Source organism: Callorhinus ursinus, unplaced genomic scaffold, assembly GCF_003265705.2.
Source record: "Callorhinus ursinus isolate GAN/ISIS: 27379988/994484 unplaced genomic scaffold, GSC_fseal_2.0 scaffold19, whole genome shotgun sequence".
Taxonomy (NCBI): domain Eukaryota; kingdom Metazoa; phylum Chordata; class Mammalia; order Carnivora; family Otariidae; genus Callorhinus; species Callorhinus ursinus.
Window position 1 is genome coordinate 15,645,787 of NW_027397081.1, and position 21,058 is coordinate 15,666,844.

The 21,058-nt window shown below is 45.5% G+C and overlaps 1 protein-coding gene, 1 long non-coding RNA gene and 1 other non-coding gene across 5 annotated transcripts in view; all 3 read left to right on the forward strand.

Annotated features, from left to right (window-relative positions):
* CBL (Cbl proto-oncogene) overlaps positions 1–19,391 on the forward strand; it is a 76,821-nt gene extending 57,430 nt beyond the window's left edge. For 2 of the 3 annotated variants that reach the window (XM_025893838.2, XM_073903845.1), the window contains 7 exons: positions 5,957–6,088; positions 6,198–6,575; positions 8,135–8,229; positions 13,495–13,635; positions 13,996–14,096; positions 14,770–14,952; positions 15,915–19,391. In XM_025893838.2, coding sequence (XP_025749623.1) covers positions 5,957–6,088; positions 6,198–6,575; positions 8,135–8,229; positions 13,495–13,635; positions 13,996–14,096; positions 14,770–14,952; positions 15,915–16,189 — 1,305 coding nt within the window. In that variant the 3' untranslated portion in view covers positions 16,190–19,391. The remainder of the gene's footprint in view (positions 1–5,956; positions 6,089–6,197; positions 6,576–8,134; positions 8,230–13,494; positions 13,636–13,995; positions 14,097–14,769; positions 14,953–15,914) is intronic. The other variant, XM_073903844.1, reaches the window with a different exon arrangement.
* On the forward strand, positions 7,502–7,631 carry LOC112840672 (small nucleolar RNA SNORA19). Its single transcript, XR_003212562.1, has one exon. It is a non-coding gene; the product is annotated as a small nucleolar RNA SNORA19 (small nucleolar RNA).
* On the forward strand, positions 8,236–11,916 carry LOC141374542 (uncharacterized). Its single transcript, XR_012381524.1, has 2 exons — positions 8,236–10,614; positions 10,814–11,916. It is a non-coding gene; the product is annotated as an uncharacterized lncRNA (long non-coding RNA).
* Positions 19,392–21,058: the final 1,667 nt, after the last annotated feature.

A 21,058-nucleotide genomic window follows, 5' to 3' on the forward strand; every position in this document is an offset into this window, starting at 1 on the left:
TTTATTACATGTATTTCCTGGTGTGTTGTCAATTCCTAGAAGGCCAGAGCCGCTATACAAAATTGAGCACACAGTAATTACTTTGAATGTGTGACTGGGAATAGAAACGACTTCAAAGCAGGAATTAATAAATCTATGCTTTATCAATAACAGGCAGTTGAGGAAGTCTGGAATGAATTGTGCATTTTTGGTTTTTTGAAGTGGACAGAGTTTTTGAAGTTTTTTCAAGTTTGAAGTTTTTGAACCCCTTATAACACGTTCTTTGGGTCCATTTTAAGAGATTAATTTGAGAGTTGCCTGGGTGGCTCAGTTGGTTAAGCGTCTGCCTTTGGCTCAGGTCATGACCCCAGGGTCCTGAGATCAAGCCCCATGTCCGGCTCCCTGCTCAGTGGGGAGGGGAGCCTGCTTCTCCCTCCCCTCTCCCTCTACCCTTCCCCTCTGCTCTCATGTTCTCTCTCTCTCAAATAAATAAATACATGAAATCTTTAAAAAGAGATTAATTTGACCTCTAAAGCAGTTTTATGTTCTTAGATTTCTGTCTGTTCATGAAAATTTATTGGTAACTCCTGGAATATTAGGGAAGCCGAATAAAAAGTGATTTTTGCTGGATTTTTTTTTAAGATTTTATTTATTTATTTGAAAGAGAGAGGGAGAGAGAGAGTACAGAGGGAGAGGGAGAAGCAGACTCCCTGCTGAGCAGGGAGCCCGACATGGGGCTCCATCCCAGGAGCCTGAGATGGTGACCTGAGCTGAAGGCAGCTGCTTAACCGACTGAGCCATCCAGGCGGCTCCTCCTGGATATGTTTATTTGAAATTAAAATTACCCTTTTTCTTCATGCAATTTTATAGATGAATAATACCTTTTTTTTTTTTTTTTTTTTAAGATTTTACTTATTTGACAGAGATACAGCAAGAGAGGGAACCCAGGCAGGGGGAGTGGGAGAGGGAGAAGCAGGCTTCCCACGGAGCAGGGAGCCCGATGTGGGGCTCGATCCCAGGACCCTGGGATCATGACCTGAGCCGAAGACAGGCGCTTAACGACTGAGCCACCCAGGCGCCCCAGAAGAATAATACTTACTGTGGAGAAATAGGCATCACATTCAGTGTTGATGTGGGTACAAATTAGCCCATCTTTTGGAAGGACACTTTAACACCTATCAAAATGTATAATGGTCACAGTTTGAACTAGCAATTCCAGTTCTAGGGATTTATCTTAAAGGAATACTCAGATAAGCACACAAAGATGTGGATGCAGTTCTTACAGCATTATTTGCAATAATGAAAAATTAGAATCAACTCACATGTCCAGCAGTAAGAATTTATGGTATGTCTATGTGTTTGTATTCTATTGCTGCCATAACAGATTACTACAGATTTAGCAGCGTAAAGCAACACAAATTTATTCTGTTACGGTTTTGAAGGTGAGAAGTCCAACACAGGTACCATCCAGCGAAATCAGGGTGTCAGCAGGTCTGTAGTTCTTCTTAGAGGCTCTAGGGGAAGATCCATTTTCTTTTTCATTTGGATTTGGCAGAGTTTAGTTCCTTGCCAGTTGTAGGATTAGAATCCCCATGTCTTTGGTGGCTGCCAGCTCATGGTCCCCCAGCTTCTCGGGGTCAGCCACACTCTTTGGCTCCTGGATTCCTTTCCTCCTTCAGCCCTCTATCTCTGAGGTGCTCCTCTTTTAAGGACTCCTATCATTAGATTGGGCCTATCCAGAGAGTCCAGGATAATTCCCCCATCTCAAGATCCATACCCTCAGTCACATTTGCGAAGTTCCTTTTACCAAGTAAAATAACATATTCACAGTTTCTGGGTTTTGGGGTGTGAGTAAACATCTTAGGGCTGGGGGATGGGGAATCTTCATTCTGCCTACTATAGTCCACATAATGGAATGCTGTGCAGAATGAGTTCAGTTTACGTATACTTAAGTGGAAAACTGTATAATGAATACTAAGTTTAAAAAATATAATTGTATACTATGTATAGTATCACCTTATTTCTCTAAAAAAAATTATTTTAACATGCATAGGGGGAAAAATTGACTACCCACTAAATTGATACAATTTCTGAGGGCGTAAGTTTAGAGGACTTGAACTTTATGGGATATTTGAATGTTTTGCAATAAACATAGTACTTTTGCAAGGTGTTTGTTATGCTGGGTAAGAGGCTCTCTATTGAGTACTGTAAGTATTGAATGAAATAAGAAAGCTGAGATGAAGGCCTGCAAGGAGCTAGTAGTTGTATTTGAGAAGAGAACATGCATGCAGGCGAAAATATTTAACATAGGCAGACAGCATACATTGTTTTAGATATTTGGGTACAGGCTGTAAGTGCTGTAGGACTTTAAAGAAAAGAAGAAAATGAGCCCTTTTTAATTGTAGCTCATCTGTATGAATGATTTTTAAATTTCCTCATTTAAATAAAAGTAATAAACGTAGACTGTAAAAATTCAGATAGAGAAAAAACAGCTTCATGCATTGTGCTGTCACTTGACTATTCCGTAACTTAGTTTCTTAGTGGACATTCATATTATTTCCAGACTTATACAGACTGATATTCTTTTCAAGTCTGTAGGGTAAATTCCTAGCAGTGGAATTGCTGGATAAAAGTGAATGTACATTTAAACTCTTTGATGGAGGAAAGGATATAATTAGGGGAGGGGCACATGGGAATTGTGCGAAGCTGCACGGTGGGTACTACGTGGGTGTTTATTATTCTTTGTGTGAATAAAATATTTTATAAAATATTTAACTTTTTTTGAGTAGATAACTAAAATTTATCCCCAAGTTTTTGTCCTAAAATCACTCCTGAAGGTATATGAGACTAGGGGAGTGCCTGATTTGTCGCATCCTGGGTGGCTGTCATTGGGGTTTTTTTGGTTGCTGTCTTATTTCGATTTGTTTTTAATGCAGTCAATCTACTTATTACAAAATCCAAATGACAAACGCATATGGATTTTTTAGTAAGTTTAAAAGACTTGCTAGAAGGCTGGCCGAAACCTTGGCTCCCTGCCTCTGCCACCTTCACCTCTTCCGTGGGCCCCACTCACATTTGTGGGTTCCTCACACCTTTCACACCGTATACATAACCTGCTCTCCCTTGCCTCTTCAGCATCAGTCATCTGTTCACTTCAGGTGTTGTAGAAAAGGATTGATTATCTCCCTCCTTCCCACACCGTATCTCCCCACTACGGTTATTTGAGTGTTTTTTGGCCAAATCACTATTCGGTGTGTAAATGATTTTGCTCCTTGCTGTTCCAAGCAATACACTATGATGTAATTGCTGTTGTTTTCTAATACGACCTTCTGCTTTTCCTGGGATAACTGCTGTGTGTGTGTGTGTGTGTGTGTGTGTGTGTGTGTGTGTGTGTGTGTGTGTGTGTGTGTGTGTGTGTGTGTACACATACACATTTGAGAGAGAGAGCGCATGAGCACATGAGCAGGAGGAGCAGAGGGAAAGGGAGAGAATCTCCAGCAGACTCCACTGAGAGGGGAGCCAGACGCGGGGCTCGATCTCACGACCCTGTGAGATCATGACCTGAGTCAAAATCACAAATTGGATGCTTAACCGACTAAACCTCCCAGGCACCCCAAATTGCTTTATTTTTATTTCCTTAGTTTTCCGTTTGTACCTATCACTATCAGGTCTTACCAAGCTGTCTGACATCCTCTCGGTATAATTTTCTATGAAGTAAATTCTCTAAATACAGTAGATACTATCTAACATATGACGGTGACATGGGAAACATGGCTCCCACGTTTTCCTCTTTCTTGCTTTACTTCCTTGTTTGGGTGAAGTGTGTCTTCAAAAAGGTGAGAGGTAAAATTTTTGAGATGTTTGATATCTTAAATGTTTTTGTTCAGCCTTCAGACTGACTAGTTACACAGTGCTAGGTTGAAAAAAACTCTATAAATTGTTATGGCTTCACTTTGCTTCTAGGTTCTAGTGTATTTTTGCTATTTGGTGCCCCCCTTCCCTCTATCCCAAGAAGCTTTTAGGTTATTCTCCTTATCCTTGTTTCGGCGCTTTTTGGTTTGTTTGTTTGTCATGGATTTTTTTTCCTTCATGGGGCTGGCTATGCAGTGAACCCTTTCTATATGGGTATTTATGTCCCTTAGGTCATAGAACCATTCCTGTGTTATTTCTCTGATCATTTCCTGTCCACTTGTGTCTTTTCTCCTTTTCTGGAACTTTATTATATGTTGTAGTAAAAGAACAGTGCAAGGATCGGTTATGTTGAGCCCTGAAGAGTGTGCTTAGCTCCACCCTCTGCACTTCAGGAAGGGGAATGAACGATGGATGGTGAGAGGGGTTGAAATAGGCAAAGAGGGGCACCTGGCTGGCTCAGTTGGTGGAACGTGCAACTCTTACCTCGAGGTTGTGAGTTTGAGCCCCATGTTGGGTTGGGTGTAGAGATCACTTAAAAAATAAAATCTTAAGGGACACCTGGGTGGCTCAGTCGGTTAAGCAGCTGCCTTCAGCTCAGGTCATGATCCCAGGGTCCTGGGATTGAGTCCCACATCGGGCTCCCTGCTCGGCGGGGAGCCTGCTTCTCCCTCTGCCTACTGCTCCCCCTGCTTGTGTTCTGTCTCTGACAAATAAATAAAATCTTAAAAAAAAAAAATCTTAAGAAAAAAAAGGCAGAGAGGGCTTTTCCAATTGGGAAACAACCTGAACAAAGGCAAGGAGGTAGGAATTCTAGAGTCGAGATTGGTGGGAAAGTGGGAGTTACTGGTGGATGGTTTTTGAGCTATTTCATATTCTAAGGATGGCTACGCTGGTAATGGTGAGCAAACGGATTTGGCGAGATAAGAAACCGAGAATTGCAAGAAGGTGGTTTTAATAGATCAGATCTGAGATGGTAAGCAGAATGGAAAGGCCGATAAAGATACGAGACCCTTTCATGAAAGAATCAGCAGGATATAGTGACTGGCTAGAAATTGATGAAGTGACAGCCCAATAGCTTCTCACACGCTTAACCCTTGAGGTGTGCTAGCTGCTCATGCTGCATCACTCACGCACCAGGGACATGGAGCTCTTTTTCTTAAGCATGAGTAAAAGCAGGTAGCTTTGATGAGGGCTTTCTTTGCCTTCATTTACCACCCAGCATTAATGATCGGACTGAGTATGTGAATGGTTATCTTTCTGTCGTCTTACATAAGTGCTCATAATACGTATTTGCCTATATTCCATCTGTATTGCTCCCTGGGAGAAAATGCAAATGCCAAGTAGCATTTTATATGAATTATGCATATCTCTTGATCGCTTGCCTGGACAAGCTTATCAGCATTCATCACCCTGCTACAGGCTTGGAAATGGGAGAGGTTATACATGTATTGCTTTGTCTAATTTGGCACCTCTTTTTAAGAACACAAATTGATGGAAAATTTTAATCCCCTTAAATTACTGAATTGAAAGAACATTTCTTCAGAAGGACTCGAGATGCTTTTTAGTGATACTGTTGATTCTTTTCCTCTTAACATTATTTTTTTCTTTTTTCTATCATAATAAGCCGTGGAGAATTTCTCATCTTTGATCTCTTTCGTTGTTCTGTGCCTTAAATGTCATTTTCCCACGTGATTTGTTGAGAGGTTAATGTCTGCTCCTTCCTTTTTATATGGGTTCCTATTTTTAATTTTGAAAAGATTTTTTTTCTTTCTCTGAAGATGAGGAGGTGGAAAATTATAATATTTGTTTTCAGTTGTAAGCTAGGAAGCTTTTTGTAGCACAGCCATTTCTAGATGCTTGCCTGTAGCTTGCATCTGCTAGTAGTAGTATTTCTGTGATTGAGAGTGCCCTCTTATGGTGACACAGAAATAATTCAGGAAGCCTGACCCATTGGTAGTTACAGTCAGTGTTCGTATAGTACTTGCTGTCTACAGCTTTAGGAGGAGTTGAAAGATGCCACTCCCTCATACAAGAATAACCTGTTAGGAAATTTTATTTGTGTCAGGTGGAACGGCCTCCTTCTCCGTTTTCCATGGCCCCACAAGCTTCCCTTCCCCCAGTGCCGCCACGACTTGACCTTCTGCAACAGCGGGTATCTCTTCCTTCAAGTGCTTCTGGTCTTGGAACTGCTTCTAAGGTAAGATGTTATCCATTTCTACAGTTTTCTCATTCTTTGTTGTGGATTATAGTGGGGGTGTTTTAGATCAGTGAGTTTTGATTGATTTGCTTTCCTCGTGCTTCCACAGGTAGCTTCTGGCTCCCTTCATAAGGACAAACCATTACCAATACCTCCCACACTTCGAGATCTTCCACCACCACCCCCTCCAGACCGGCCATATTCTGTTGGAGCAGAAACCCGGCCACAGAGACGTCCCTTGCCTTGTACACCGGGCGACTGTCCATCCAGGGACAAACTGCCCCCTGTTCCCTCTAGCCGCCTTGGGGAATCATGGCTGCCTCGGCCAATCCCCAAAGTACCTGTGGTTGCCCCAAACTCTAGTGACCCCTGGACAGGTAGAGAATTAACCAATAGGCACTCACTTCCATTTTCATTGCCCTCACAAATGGAACCCAGAACAGATGTGTCCAGGCTTGGAAGCACATTCAGTGTGGATACCTCCGTGGTGAGTCCTGTCTTTGACATTTTTTAGCCTATTAACAAATATTTTTGGATGACATTTAATGGGTCAGAGTTTTGTGATAGGTTTTGTGCAGGATTCGGAGACGGTGAAACATCCCTACCCTCAGACGTATATATACCCTCAAGAAGTATATTACCAGAGCAGATAAAGCATGTTTGTAAATACCACAATAGGTATGTGTGTGTACCTGTGTATATATGTATATATGGCTGGATTCATATATATTATGGAACTAGAAGTAGTTTAATTTGAGTGGAGCAGAAGTTTTGTATGTCAGAGGAGGGAAAAGGTCTAGAAAGGGGCATTAATACTAGATTAGAGGATTTTGAAAATCCCATCAAGGCCAAAGGAATTTGAATTTATTTGGTAGGAAGTGAGCATTTGAAGGTATTAAATTAGTGGAGTGACGTGAGCAAAATGACATGAGCAAAATGATTTACAGAGATAAATCTAGTAGTAGATTATCTACTAATAAATGTATTGCTAAGAGACTAGCTTGAAAAAAGGTTAGCGGTTCACTGTATATAAGCATGAGAGAAGGGGTCCAGACCGGGGGTGGGGGGGGTTATTTGTTCTTTTGTTGGTTCATTTGTGTATGTGCTCCACAAAAAATCCTACCTTCACAAAGTTTACATTCTAGTGGAGTAAAGACAAACATGGTAAGTTAATAAAACAAAGGGCTTTGGATGCTGATGAGAGCTATGGAGAAAAATAGCGAAAAAAAAAGGGGGTATCAGGAAAGTTGGGGTGGGGGTACATGGAGGGATGGGGTACAACTCTGAGCAAAGATCTGGAGCGTTGGTGAGAGCGAGCCGTGCTGATTCTGAGGGAGACCCTTCCAGGATGAAGGGAAGGCAGGTGAGTTGGGGAGAGCATAGCGCTAAGTAAGCAAGAGGGAGAATGCTCTAGTGCGCATTTCATTGACCTGCTTTCTCTTGTGTATGTGAGCAGTGTAATTTCTTAGGTGCTACACAAATAGTTGAAGGTTAATTAGCAGTGTAACTACATAGTAATGCTGCCAGTCCCCTTCAGACAAATTAAAAAAAAGGCAGGGGAGAATAACCTGTGAGCCATGAAGTTGAGGATATGGTGGGGCCCTTACGTGAACTGGGTACTTCTTGGTGGCAAGAGAAGGGGGATGGTCACTTACAAGTGGCATCGAGTGATAGGCCATCTAATTCGTGAGAATGAATTAGGTCAGGCTTTCTGGTGACCTCACCGTAGAAAGAGGTATAGATTTTTAGAGCTAGAAAGGGTATTTGCAGAGACAGCCAATTTCCTTATATCTTCTAGAATCAGAACAAAAACCCCCATTTCCTTGGCTCTTTTTAGATCTCTGTCCTCCTCACCCTGACATTTAAACTTTCTTCAGAGCCTGAAAGCAGCTCAGCTTTAGGTCAGACATAATAACCCCTAAGCGCGGCATTGAGAGTGGGGTCGGGGTCTGTGTTACTGTTCTTGTTATTTTGACTAGGTTGGAGAAGTAAGAGGAGTCACTGAATTGTGTTAAGAAGGTTCTTTCTCACTGATTTTCTTTCCAGAATGTGAATAACAGCTCATTAGCAGGTGCAGAGTGTGAGCACCCCAAGATCAAACCTTCTGCATCTGCCAATGCCATTTATTCTCTGGCTGCCAGGTAAGTGCTAAGGCTGTGTCTTGTGGAGCGGACGTGCTCCTGCCCATTAGCAGCTTACTCACAGAACGTAGAAAACCCAGAGTAGTACGAAGAAGAAAGTAAAAACTGATCTGTGTTTGTATAGTTCAAAATTAGAGTTTCTGTTTTGGTCTCATTCTTTTTATTTTCTCTGTGTGCATGTACATAGATCAGCCTTGCTGGGCTTCATGATTTTATTAATCTTCCCAAAGAAGCAGTTTTAGTTTTGTTGACTTTTGTTAAAAAAAAAAAAAAAAAAAAAAAAATCTTAATCATTCTTATAGGGGCACCTGGGTGCCTCAGTCGGTTGGGCGGCTGCCTTCAGCTCAGGTCATGATCCCCGGGTCCTGGTATCGAGCCCCGCATCAGGCTCTCTGCTCGGCGGGAAGCCTGCTTGCTTCTCCCTATCCTTCTGCCTGCCACTCTGCCTACTTGGGATCTCTCTCTCTCTCTGTGTCAAATAAAAAAATAAAATCTTAAAAAAAAAAGAAAAGAAAAATTAACAGCAATAACTAATAAAATAGAGCAGTTACAACAATTTACTATAATAAAAGTTGTATGAATGTGGTCTTTCTCAGAATACTACACTGTACTCACCCTTCTTGTGCTCATGTGAGATAAGCCTATGTGATAAGGTGGAGTGAGCGGAGTGACGTAGGTGTTGGGACATAGTGTTAGGCTACTATTGACCTTCTGATAATACATCAGAAGGAGAATCATCTTGCTTCCAGACCGCAATTGACTATGGGTAAGTAAAACCACAGAAAATAAAATTACAGATAAAGGGTGACTGCTGTACCATGTTTTGCTTATCTGCTCATCGGTGGACGGACACTTGGATTACTTCCACATTTTAGCGATTGCAGTGATGCTGCTGTGAACAGGGGTGAACAGATCGTCTTCGGGGCCCTACTTGCAATTCTTTTGAACGTATGCACAGAAGTAGTATTCCTGGATCATATGGTAATTCTATTTTTAATTTTTTGAGACACCATCATACTGTTTCCCATGCCCTTTTTGTGGCATCTTTAGGCTTTTTTACATTTGAGATCATACCATCTGCAAACAGGGAGATAATTTTTCTTCTTTTCTGATATGGATGCCTTTTATTTCATCTTCTTGCCTAATTGAGCTGGTTAGAAATTCCAGTACTGGGACACCTGGGTGGCTCAGTCGGTTAAGCATCTGCCTTTAGCTCAGATCATGATCCCAGGGTTCTGGGATCTAGTCCTGTGTCAGGCTCCTTGCTCAGCGGGAAGCCTGTTTCTCCCTCTGCCTGCCGCTCCCCTTGCTTGTGCTCTCTCTCTCTGACAAATAAATAAATAAAATCTTAAAAAAAGAAAAATTCCAGTACTGTCTTGAGTAGGAGTGGTAAAAGTGGACATCCTTGCCTTGTTCCTGATCCTTCAGGAAAAGCTTTCATTCTTTCACCGTTGAATATGATGCTTGTTGTGGGCATTTCATATATGGCTTTTGTTATGTTTAGGTACTTTTATTCCTATTTTAGTTGAGTGTTTTTGTCATAAAAGGGTGTTAAATTTTGTCAAATGCTTGAGATGATTGGGTTTTTTCCCTTTTGATGTGGTTATATTAATCAGTTGTCATATGTTGAGCCGTCCTTGCATTCCAGGTATAAATCCCACTGATAAATGATGATAATGATGTATAATCCTTCTTTTATGCTGCTGAATTCTTTTTGCTGGGATTTTGTTGTGGACTTTTGTATCAGTATTCATAAGGGATATTGGTCTGTTGTTTTCTTGCAGTGTCCTTGTCTGGCTTTGTGTCATGATTGTGCCATCCTCAAAGAATGAGTTAGGACGTGTTCCCTCTTCCGGTTTTTGGAGCAGTTTGAAAAGAATTGGTATTCGTGGGGCGCCTGGGTGGTTCAGTGAGTTAAGCGTCTGCCTTCAGGTCAGATCATGATCCCCGTTCAGCGAGGAGCCTGCTTCTCCCTTTCCCTCCTCCCACCTCCCTCCACACGTGCGTGCGCGCTTTCTCTCTCTCAAGTAAATAATTAAAATCTTTCCAAAAAAAGAGCTGGTATTCATTTTTTATTAAATGGTAGCATTCACCAGTGAAGCTGTCAGGTACAGGGCTTTTCATTGTTGGCAGATTTTTGATTACTGAATCCATCTCCTGTAAGTCTTTTCCAGATATTCAATTTTTTGTGATTTAGTCTCGGTAAGTATTGTGTTTCTAGGAATTTGTCCATCTAAATTATACAGTGTTTTGACATGTAACTGTTCATAGTACTCCTTAAAAGCCTTTTTATTTCCGTAGAATTGGTAGTAATGTCTCCTCTTTAATTTCTGAGTTTTAGTAGTTGGAGTCTTCTCTCTTTTTTCTTAATCCATCTAGATAAAAGTTTGTCAGTTTTGTTTTTGTTTTTGTTTTTTTTTAAAGATTTTATTTATTTATTCATGAGAGAGAGAGGCAGAGGCAGAGGGAGAAGCAGGCTCCCCGCTGAGCAGGGAGCCCGATGCGGGACTCGATCCCAGGACCCTGGGATCATGACCTGAGCCGAAGGCAGACGCTTAACCATCTGAGCCACCCAGGCGCCCAGTTTGTCAGTTTTGTTGATCTTTCTGAAGAACTAACTTTTGGTTTCATTGATTTTCTCTGTTGCTGTTGTGGGGTTTTTTTCTCTGTATTTTATTTACTTCTGCCCTAGTCTTCATTGCTTCCTTCCTTCCACTAGCCTTGGGTTTAGTTGGTTCTTTTTCTAGTTCCTTAAGTTGTAAAGTTAGGAGATCTTTTTTGATTTTTAATGTAACCATCAAAGCTTTAAATGCTCTTAGCGCTGCTTTAAGTTTTGGTACGTCATGTTTTTTGTTTCATTCACCTCTAAGTGTTTTCTAATTTCCTTTGTAGTTTCTACTTTGATCCATTGGTTGTTTAAAAATGTATTGTTTGATTTTCACAATTTTGTGGAATTTTCAGTTTTACTTTTGTTATCGGTTTCGAATTTCATGCCATTGTGGTCAGAGAAGATACCTTGTATATCTTTTAAAATCTGTTAAGACTTAATTTGTGGCCTCCCATATTGTCTATCTCCCTCTGCACTTGAGAAGAATGTGTATGTATGCTGTTGAGTGGAGTGTTCTGTTTATGTTTATTAGGTCTAATTGGTTTATCATGTTAAGTACTGTTTCCTTACTTCTGTCTGGTTCTGTCCATTATTGTGGGTGAGATATTGAAATTTCCAACTATTGGGGCGCCTGGGTGGTGCACTTGGTCAGGTGTCCGACTCTTGGTTTCGGCTCAGGTCATGAGATCAACCCCACATCAGGCTCCAAGCTCAGCACAGAGTCTGCTTGAGGATTCTTCTCTTTCTCCCTCTTTCCCTCAAACTCTGCCCCCCCGCCCCCATGTGCACGTGTTCTCTCTCTCTCTCTCTCTCTCTCTCTCTCTCTCTCTCTCTCTCCCTCCCCCCTTCTCTCAAATTTTTTTTTTAAATTCCTTTATTCAGTACATTATTACTTGACAGGTTGTGACCTATTTTTTCAGTATCATAAATAATACTATATAGTGAATTTTCTTGATTATTTCCTTAGGGAAAATTCTTAGAAATGGAATTTCTGAGTGCAAGGGTATGCATGTTTGGTTAAATATTTTTGGTGAATTACACTCTGGAAAAGTTGTACTAATTTCTTATTTCTAAAACTATATAAGAAAATACCCATTTCCCTATGTTTTCGCCAATACTTGGTATTTTTTCTTAATCTTTATAGGTATTTCCCACGAATAATTTATTATGAAAAGATTCAAGCATAGAGTCAGGGTGACAGATTTTTTTTACAGTGAACATCCATATACTCCCCACCTGGCTTCTACTATTAGCATTTCTTATCCTTGTTTTATCACACATTTCTAGCTATACTTTTTTTTTCTTTTTTTTTTTAATAATCTCTACACTGGGGGCACCTGGGTGGTCAGTCGTCATTAAGCGTCTGCCTTTGGCTCAGGTCATGATCCCGGGGTCTGGGGATCGAGCCCCACATTGGGCTCCCTGCCCGGCGGGGAGCCTGCTTCTCCCTCTCCCACTCCCCCTGCTTGTGTTCCCTCTCTCTGTGTGTCTCTCTCTGTCAAATAAATAAACAAAATCTTTAAAAAAAAAAAAAAAAAGAAATCTCTACACCCAATATGGGGCTTGAACCTACAACCCTGAGATCAAGAGTTGCATGCTCCATGACTGAGCCAGCCAGGCGCCCCTCTATCTGTACTTCTATCCATCCATCGGTCTATCTTTTTGGACACATTTCAGAGCAAATTGTAGATACTAATATACTTCCACCTCAAAACTACAGCTCGCAGTGCACAAATAAAGTAACATGTAGACATGAAAAAAAATTTCAAGTTAGATTATAGGGACTGTCTGTGTTAGGTTTCTGTAGCATTTAAGGGTCTTACATTCAGCTGTTGCTTTTGTAACTGGGAAAAATAAACATTGAGTAAACACAGGCAAATCCAGTAGGTGTTCCTTCTAGTTACAGTGTTCAGGACGTACAGAAACGGTATAACCCGGGAGGGAAGAGATACTGGCTTTAGCTCACATTCCCAGGAGCATTGGGTGAACGTGTATGCATTTGTTTTGTTTTCTTGTTATTTTTGTCTTTGGTTTCAGCGGGTGGGTAGCAGGAGAAGTTTTGGTTCCAGAGTTTCTGGGTGAGAGCTTTGGGAGTAACTGCAAGATCCCTGACACAGGTGTCAAGATGGGAGGCCTGGTCTCAGATTTGATGCTAAGCTACCAAGGACCTGATCTCTTTATTGCAGATGTTTCTTATATCAAACGAGGAGAAAAGGTGTTTATACTATGAGATAACATATCAGAAAGCTTTTGACAAGCTGTCTACTCTTTGAAACTGTAGGTAGATTCTAGAACAGGGATTTGGCAGCATATTGTCCGAGAGCCACCGTTGCTCCTTTAGGCTGGCAAGAGAGAACCTGGTGCTCCAGCCCTGGGACGGGGACTCCTGACTTATTTGGGGACTGAGACTAACGAGTATCAAGTACTGCGCCTGTGTAACCCATCTCAGACAATGTATCTGCATCTGTGGTCACCTGAGAGCAGAAACCTATCAGTTGCCCTTTCTTGGCTGGGAGAAGTAACAGTTCCCTAGGTGGCATCCATTCTGCTCTGTCAGATTTGAGTCGTGCCCTGGGTTGAAGGCACTCATTTCATACTTGAACGTTTTGCAGCTTAGTTGTTTTCATTTTCTTTCTCTTTTATTCTTCCTCTTCCAGGCCTCTTCCTGTGCCAAAGCTGCCCCCTGGGGAGCAGTGTGAAAGTGAGGAGGACACAGAGTATATGACCCCCTCCTCCAGACCTCTAGGGCTGCCGAAGCCAGATGGGAAATGGCCTTTGGAGGCAACCCAGAGTCCACGGTAGGTTCAGGACAGTCCCATCTGGGAATTGGGGTGACGCCACGTACCTGCCTGGCTGCTGCGTGTGCAATGTCATCCAGCCAGAATTAAAGCAGAAAGATGTATAGAGCCCCTGATGTTTGGCCTCTTGCAGCTATAAGCAATTCCAGTTACGCTTCCTCATTGTCACAGTCATTTTGAAAACACACATCTATTAGAAGAGTTAACCTTTGGACATTTGTTAGTGATCTGGCAAAGGAGCATTGTGTCCTCTTGATAGCCTCTGGGTCTGGAATAGTGAAGAATAGATGAGTCTTAATCAGTTTGCAGGTAACAGAGTTCTGTTTCTGAAGATCATACACTCCTTTTCTTCTGGTTCAGAGTGTGTGATTGTGACCAGCCGATCGATAGCTGTACATACGAAGCGATGTACAATATTCAGTCCCAGGCGACACCATCTGCCACGGAGAGCATCCCCTTCGGTGAGTAGCCGTGCTGCCACTTGGAAAACCGTTGCTGTGTCATAGGAATGACACAGCTTGATCTTAGCAGAAACTTCTTTTAAATAATTTCCTTTGCAAAATATCTTTGATCCATGGGCGGCAAAACCCTCTCCTCTCTTATTTCCCGTTCCCACAGCAAGTTCCCTTTGTGCCTTTTCATCCGTCCAGGGCCTAGAGACACTTGGGTTATAGGGCCTGGGCCCGCAGTGCTCGCAGCTCCCTTTTGTTTCCTTGGCTTTTTAGCATTGATGAAATTCTTTTGTGTGTGGGTGGTGAATACTCCATTCCCATATCAACTAGCTTCCCAAGTGGAAAGTTCAAGAAGGCAGCACACACAGGCCCTTTGGCTGATCCTCCAAGGTGAAATGCCGATAGAGATGTTGACTGGATGCTGTAAAATGGCGCTGAGCCTTTGGCGTCAGCAGCCGTCACCGTTGGCGGGGGCAGCTTTCACCCCGTTCAGGAAAGCAGAGCTGCGGGACTGGTGCAGACTGCGTTTTTCTCTGTTCTTCTGTCTCCACCCACAGGGCCTTGCGTGGTGCTCGGCCCGGGGTAGACGGTCGGTTAACTTTGGTGCTATACGTGCGGGAACGAATGGGTGTCAGCAGATGGGGTGTGTGAGAAGGTGGTAACAGCACCCACTTGCCTCTAGGTGAAGGGACTCTGGCCACGGGCCAGGCAGGCGCCGGCCCCGAGGGATCAGAAAATGAGGAGGATGGCTATGACGTCCCTAAGCCGCCGGTGCCGGCCGTGCTGGCTCGCCGGACCCTCTCCGACATCTCTAACGCCAGCTCCTCGTTCGGCTGGTTGTCTCTGGAAGGCGATGCCACCACACGTGAGTCTCCAGGCCGGCTTGGGTTTGTGCCGAGTTGCTGGATGGCTCCTGGTTTACGCTGCAGCAGAGGTGATGGCCTGGCGACAGCGCCTTTGTCACCAGATGGTAGTCTCTTTCAGTCTACACGGGAGGAAAAGCTGGCCCTAGGTCCCAGTTAGGAAGTTAACCCGGAGTCTCATTCTTTGGGGTTCTGCCAGACTTAGAAAAGAGGTTGTTGCTTAAACCCTGGCTCCTCCTGGCTGGTGGTAGGTGGGACTTCCGGTGCTTCTGAGTGTGTGGTAGGACGCTGGTAACGACGCCTGGTGGTTCAGAGCACGCATTCCTGACTTCTGGGCCCTGTTGCATTGCCAGGACGGCGTGCTGGCTCTGGAAGGCACACCGAGTGGCCTTGACCATCCAGGGCTGCCCTTGCACCTGTGGCTGCCTAGGAGCGCAGCAGCCGGGGTGGCCTTCCCTTTGGAAACTGAGGCCGGCGCACAGGACAGCTGGTGAAAGCTGGACGGCATCCAGTTGCCCAAACAGGCAGTGGCCCCACCCACCCAGCTTCGCTTCCTGCGGCTCCACGGCCACTCAGGCTTACTTCTGTTTTCCTCCTCTGTCAAAAGAGAAGTTTAGTGTCTTCTCTGGCCCCGTCTGAAACTTTTTAAATCATCCAGGCACTGCTGTGCGTGAACCCTTGTTGCCACGTGTGTAAAGCAGGACATGGACGCAGGTGTCTATGCTGGGGACAGCAGTGTTCCTGTTTGTGCAGCAGGTGCGTGGTCTATTTAGAAGGCTGCTCCTGCCAGGAGGAGGAGGCGGCTAGCTGCTGAAACCCTGGAACCTGTAGACCCCGGCCCTTTGAGAGCCCCAGGGGCCCCGTTACAGTAGGTCAGCCTGATCCTGGCACACTGTTGTTCTTGCTGCTGTTGAAGGAGGGTTGCCCCCAGATCTGCAACTCTTTTCTGTTTGATTTCTTCTAGACTTCACTGAGGGTTCCCAAGTTCCTGAAAGGCCTCCTAAACCGTTCCCTCGGCGAATCAACTCAGAACGGAAAGCAGGCGGCTGTCAGCAGGGCGGCGCTGCCGCGGCCACCTCGCCACAGCTCTCCAGTGAGATCGAGAGCCTCCTGAGCCAGGGGTACTCTTACCAGGACATCCAGAAAGCCCTGGTCATTGCCCACAACAACGTCGAAATGGCCAAGAACATCCTCCGGGAGTTTGTTTCTATCTCATCTCCCGCCCACCTCGCCACCTAGCACAGCCCGCCCCGCTGCGGCGTCAGAGGACCAGTGAGCCGGCGCTCCTCCCCGGGGGGCCCCTCAGAGGGCAGAGGCTCCTTTGGAGACTTCACAGTGAAGTCTTGCCCTTTCTGTGGGATTCCACGTCTGTGGTTCCAAGATTTCAAGGCAGTGGAATGAACGTGGAGCAGCAGTGTGTTTTATTATCTGTTTTGAGAGTGGATTTGAAGGTGTCCTTCAGTCCCCACTGCGAGTGTGGATTTTTATTAAATGGTTAGCCTACCGGGGGAACAGTCCAGAAAGCGGTGGGAGAAGTACTGTGCTGTAAATCCTCCTGGGGGACTTCAGAATTCCCTGGGTTAAGGATGTGGTTGTGTGTGTGTCTGTCTGTCTGTGGTGGCGTGTGCCCTGTGATTATAAGATGAACCTGCTGTGTGTGTTAATCCTGGGCAGGGAATTAGCACAAGAGGTGTAGGAAGGAATCGTCTAAAGACTTCCATCTGCTGTGCTGTGAGACCCAACCCCGGCGTGTCGTGCAACTCCAGCACTCCCTGCGGCTTGGATTACCATCACATAGCTCGAGTCTTGTGTTTTTAGAACCCCCTCCCTCTGTCCTTTCCCCTGCCTCCTGCCTCCTTGCCTCCTCCTCGGTGTCTGTCATTGGCACTGGGCTTGCTCTGACCAGCCTCACGGAAGCCAGGTGGCTTAGAGGATGTTCTTGACTACGTGTGATGGTGTTGGTTGGTAGGTCGGTGGGGCAAGAAACAGTACTGTTGCTGTATCATTACAGTCATGTGAGGTCCTCGCAGGTGTAACACTGGTCACTCGGAAGCACTGTCTCTCTAGGAACATTGAATCTGCTACAGTAAGATGTATTAACTACCCTAATTAAACAATGACTGATTTGAGCTAGAGGCCTTCAGATACATTCCATGCCCTCCCCAGAAGACCGTCTGCGGGAGTCCGTTGCCTTCCTGCCAGGTGTGTATTCTCATGTAGGTCATGGGTGTTTCCACTTACTGGGAAGGGAAGAACGCTTGTTTCCAGCCTGGCTTTCTGGCCCAGATACCACAAAACTTTGAGGAAGCTTCATTCGTATGCTGTTTACCTTGTTAGGCAGAAGATGTACAAAATAGGATTTATCTGTTTGGTTTTTCTTCCCAGTGAATTAATTCCAGCTTGTGTGGGCGTCTCCCTCGGAACATGAGCCAGGTTATACTTTCCGAAGACACTTTAGTCCTTGCCCTCGAAGGGGAGGGGATAGCACCCATGGTAGCACAGCATTTTGCTGGTAATGAGCGCCAGGCCTCCCCTGGGTGCCGCCGCCGACATGGTTTTCTCTTGGGCCCGTGGCCCTGGGAATGGAGCGTCTCCTCCCTTCCCCTCTTCACGCTAGTCCTCTCTGCTCTTCACGGACTGCGTTCTCCACGGTAATCACACATCCTGAAGTGTGATACACGACTTCGCAGGGGTCAGGGACAGGAGGTGAAAAGCCCAGCAGCTGGCATGGGTGCAGGTTTGTGTGGAAAATTCGGAGTCCAGCGTGGGGCAGCCGTGAGTCGGTTCCCGTAGGTACTGCGGAATGAGCCCCAGTCAGTCAGTGTTCTGGCCAGTCTGTGCCCACCTCCCTGGCAGGCCGTACCCTCCCGCGGCGTGTCAGAAGCAAGCCACTCTTTGATACATCTACCCTCCTCAAAATCCAAATCATGCTTTTGGCTTTAGATCCAGACAGAAATGAATCTCTTGAGGTCCGTTTTCTTAACCATCTTTTCGTCTGTGGAACTAAAACGTTTTCTGACTCTTACTCTTGGCTTTCAGCTGTTCCTAGACCTTTTGGCTTTAAGCTCTTGCCTCAGAGCCATTTACATTCCCAGGGTAGATGGTACTGGACCTCTTGTTGATTGGCCATGGCTCCCCAGTGTCTGCTCAACGTGGTGGAGAGCAGCACGGCCCGCCGTCAGGTCCGGGCACTGCTGGGAGCTGGGCTAGTGGTGGCGATTGGGAAGCAGTGACCTAGGATCTCCTTCTGCGAGCCAGTAAGGAGAGTGTTTCATTTGTGGTTAACACTTAGTTTACATTTTGTTTAGATGCTGAAGAGCCAGACAAAGAACTGGGAAAAATGGCAGCATTTTCCGTGCCTGTCCACACTGGAAGTTTTCCTTGTCTGCAGACATGGTCCGTAGTCTGAAGACGGGTCAAGAGAACAGAGCCCTGGTTCTGCATATCTCTTGCCTGTTTGGTGTATCCCAGATCTTCCTTGGAGACTCTGTCTTTACTCATATAGGCCAAAGGCAGGTTCATCCCTTTTTTCCCAGTTGAGTGCCCCCGTGGCTCCTGGGATCAGCCCTGAGACCCTGCTGTGTCAGATCCCAGGGTCGGACATAATGCATTGGTGACCGGCTTGCTGGTTGGCGTGTCTGCTGTGGGGTCTGTGGGCTGCCCAGGCGTTAGACCATTCTGGGAGGTTTGCTTCCCTTGGGTGCTCTGAGGACAAACCTCGGCCATGCCTGAGGCCGCCAGCGTTGCCTCAGGACAGTTTCCACGTGGGCATTTGTCTTGAGGGGACTTCCAGAACTTTATAATTTCTTAGATTTTCCTTGGACTGAGGAACAAATAACCCTTCTTCATCTTCCAGTTGTGTGGCAGTTTCTAATTCCTGGGCTGTGCTCGGAATGTAAAATTTTCCTTTCAGAAGTGGGCTCTGAGTTTTGTCAGTTTGGCCAGATCCCTCTCCTTTCTCCCTTCGAATTACAAGTGGTTCCTTCTCTGGTCCCTTCCCAGGTGGTGGATAAGGTAAAAAAGCCACTTTGAGGTTTTGTCAGGTGCATTAGGCTCTTCTCTTCAGTGCGGTCTCCTGCTTTCCCTCTGTCTTTCCGGCTCGTTCCGCACAGCCTGCCTCGTCGTCTGCTGCCCCTGCCGGCCTCCTTCCGCTCAAGTACAGGGTTCTTGAGTGGAAAAACCTGTGGGCTCTATGATATACCTCCCTTGAAGAAATGAAGAGATTGGGCAGTTTCTCGTCTCAGCGTTTCCCTGTTAACGTTGTTGTAAATAGTGATCTGTACCTGTGGATGGCCATCCTCCTCCCCCGGCCCTCTGTCCCCCCACAGCCCCCCTGTACAACACACTCTGCCCTTCTGTTCTCTTACCCACACCGCCCCAGGGCCCAGCATCAGTTAGCTCTTCTGTGGATGAACATTTTTGGTGGGGAGTTGCTATTCTTCATACTTAAAGTATTTTATTTTCTCTGTAGAAAAGTAAAATATAACCCATGGTCCACACAGCCAACGTACAAATGAGTTTTTGTACATTTGCTAGCAGAGTAGGGACCAAGCTCTATATTCCCTTTAAGGCACCATTAATAAGATCGACACCTGTTTGGGGTGGTTGGCACAGGTGTTGATGCAGAATATTCTCCTACCTCATGTCATGACAGTCAGGGTTATAGACCTTCTTCCTAAACTGCACCTTCCCCTTCCTGCCATTGGCCTTTCTGACTCTGGTGGCCACTGCCCAGGGAGGAATGGCGTTCAGACCATTGGCCTGGCTGCGTTCCAGTTAGCTTGTTCGTTTCGGCAAATGTCTGTGAGTGATTCCCATGTGCCGGTAGTGCCAGTGCCGTGCCCTTCACTGCCACCACGTGCAGATTTCCCGAAGCCAGCGGGTTGTACTTGGGCCCTCTTGCCCTTGTATTTGGCCCTGAAATAGCCCTTCCCAAGGAGACTGTGCAGTGTGTATTTACAGCTCTTTCACGCAGACATGTATTTCCTTGTAGAGCTGTCCTGGGTAGGAGCGATTCAAGGCTCCCCTTCATGAACCCCGGTTGTCTTCCTAGAGCCTTGATAATGTCTGGGAGATTCCGCAGTGTCGGCCTCATGGGGACCCGCCGTCTTGGATGCCTTGCAATGGAATCTGTGTGGTGGGTTGAGGCGCATATTGGCTCAGAGTCACACAGTAGGGCAGTTAAATATTTAAGCAAAGCATCTGCCCACAGTCCCCTCTCCAGTCTAGTGCCTTCCTTGATCTTTTTACTGACCTGCTTTGAGTCCCTAGTCCCCCTTGTTGTGAAGTTTCCTTGTCACCCTCCTGGGACCTGTCACCATCTCCCATTCTCCTTGAGACTTGTTTCCCAGCCCTTCAACGACCTTTGCAGCTAATCCTGTGTCCTAGAAGGGCTGAAGGTGTGGGAGACAGGTGGATACCTAATGTTGGTTCCTGATCTTGAACAGATGTATGTGCTCTCCCAAGAGCCAGGCAGTAAAATAGATGGAACTCAGTCACTTCTCCGAAATGCCAGCCTTTCTGTCCCAGGGTAGGGAGCCCAGGACCCTAGAACTTAGCATCAGGATGCACACATCACTGTTCTGCTACACGTGCAGGCTTTAGAAATTCAAGCTGAAGTAATCTACGTCAGCGCAAAGTGGACCTGGCACCACTTTGACCTCAGCCTGTGTCACAGTCTTTCTTTAGAAACACATCAAGCCATTTGTGCACAGAGGAAGGTGCATATGCTGAAAGGAGGTCACGGTTTTGTATCGTTGACTCTGCTGTTTAGGAATCCTTCAGATGCAAGAAACAGGTATCCAGGCTAAAGAAAGGAGGGAATCCTAAGGATGCAGGGTGTTTTATAGACCCCGGTATAGGAAGTACAGTGGGTTCTTACACGGAGCTGGGGCTGTCAGAATTTGCACCTAGTCCTTTCTCCTGCTTGTCATGTACGCCCCCCCCCCCGATGAGACACCCCCGTCCGCAGGTCCACACGACCTCCCGGCTCTCGGGATCGCCATGCACAGATTCCCAGGGCCTCTTACTCCTTAAGAAAGAAAACGATCAGCCCAGCACGTTGCTCGGGCCTCTACCCCTGAGGGGTCAGCCTGGGCGCAGGGGATG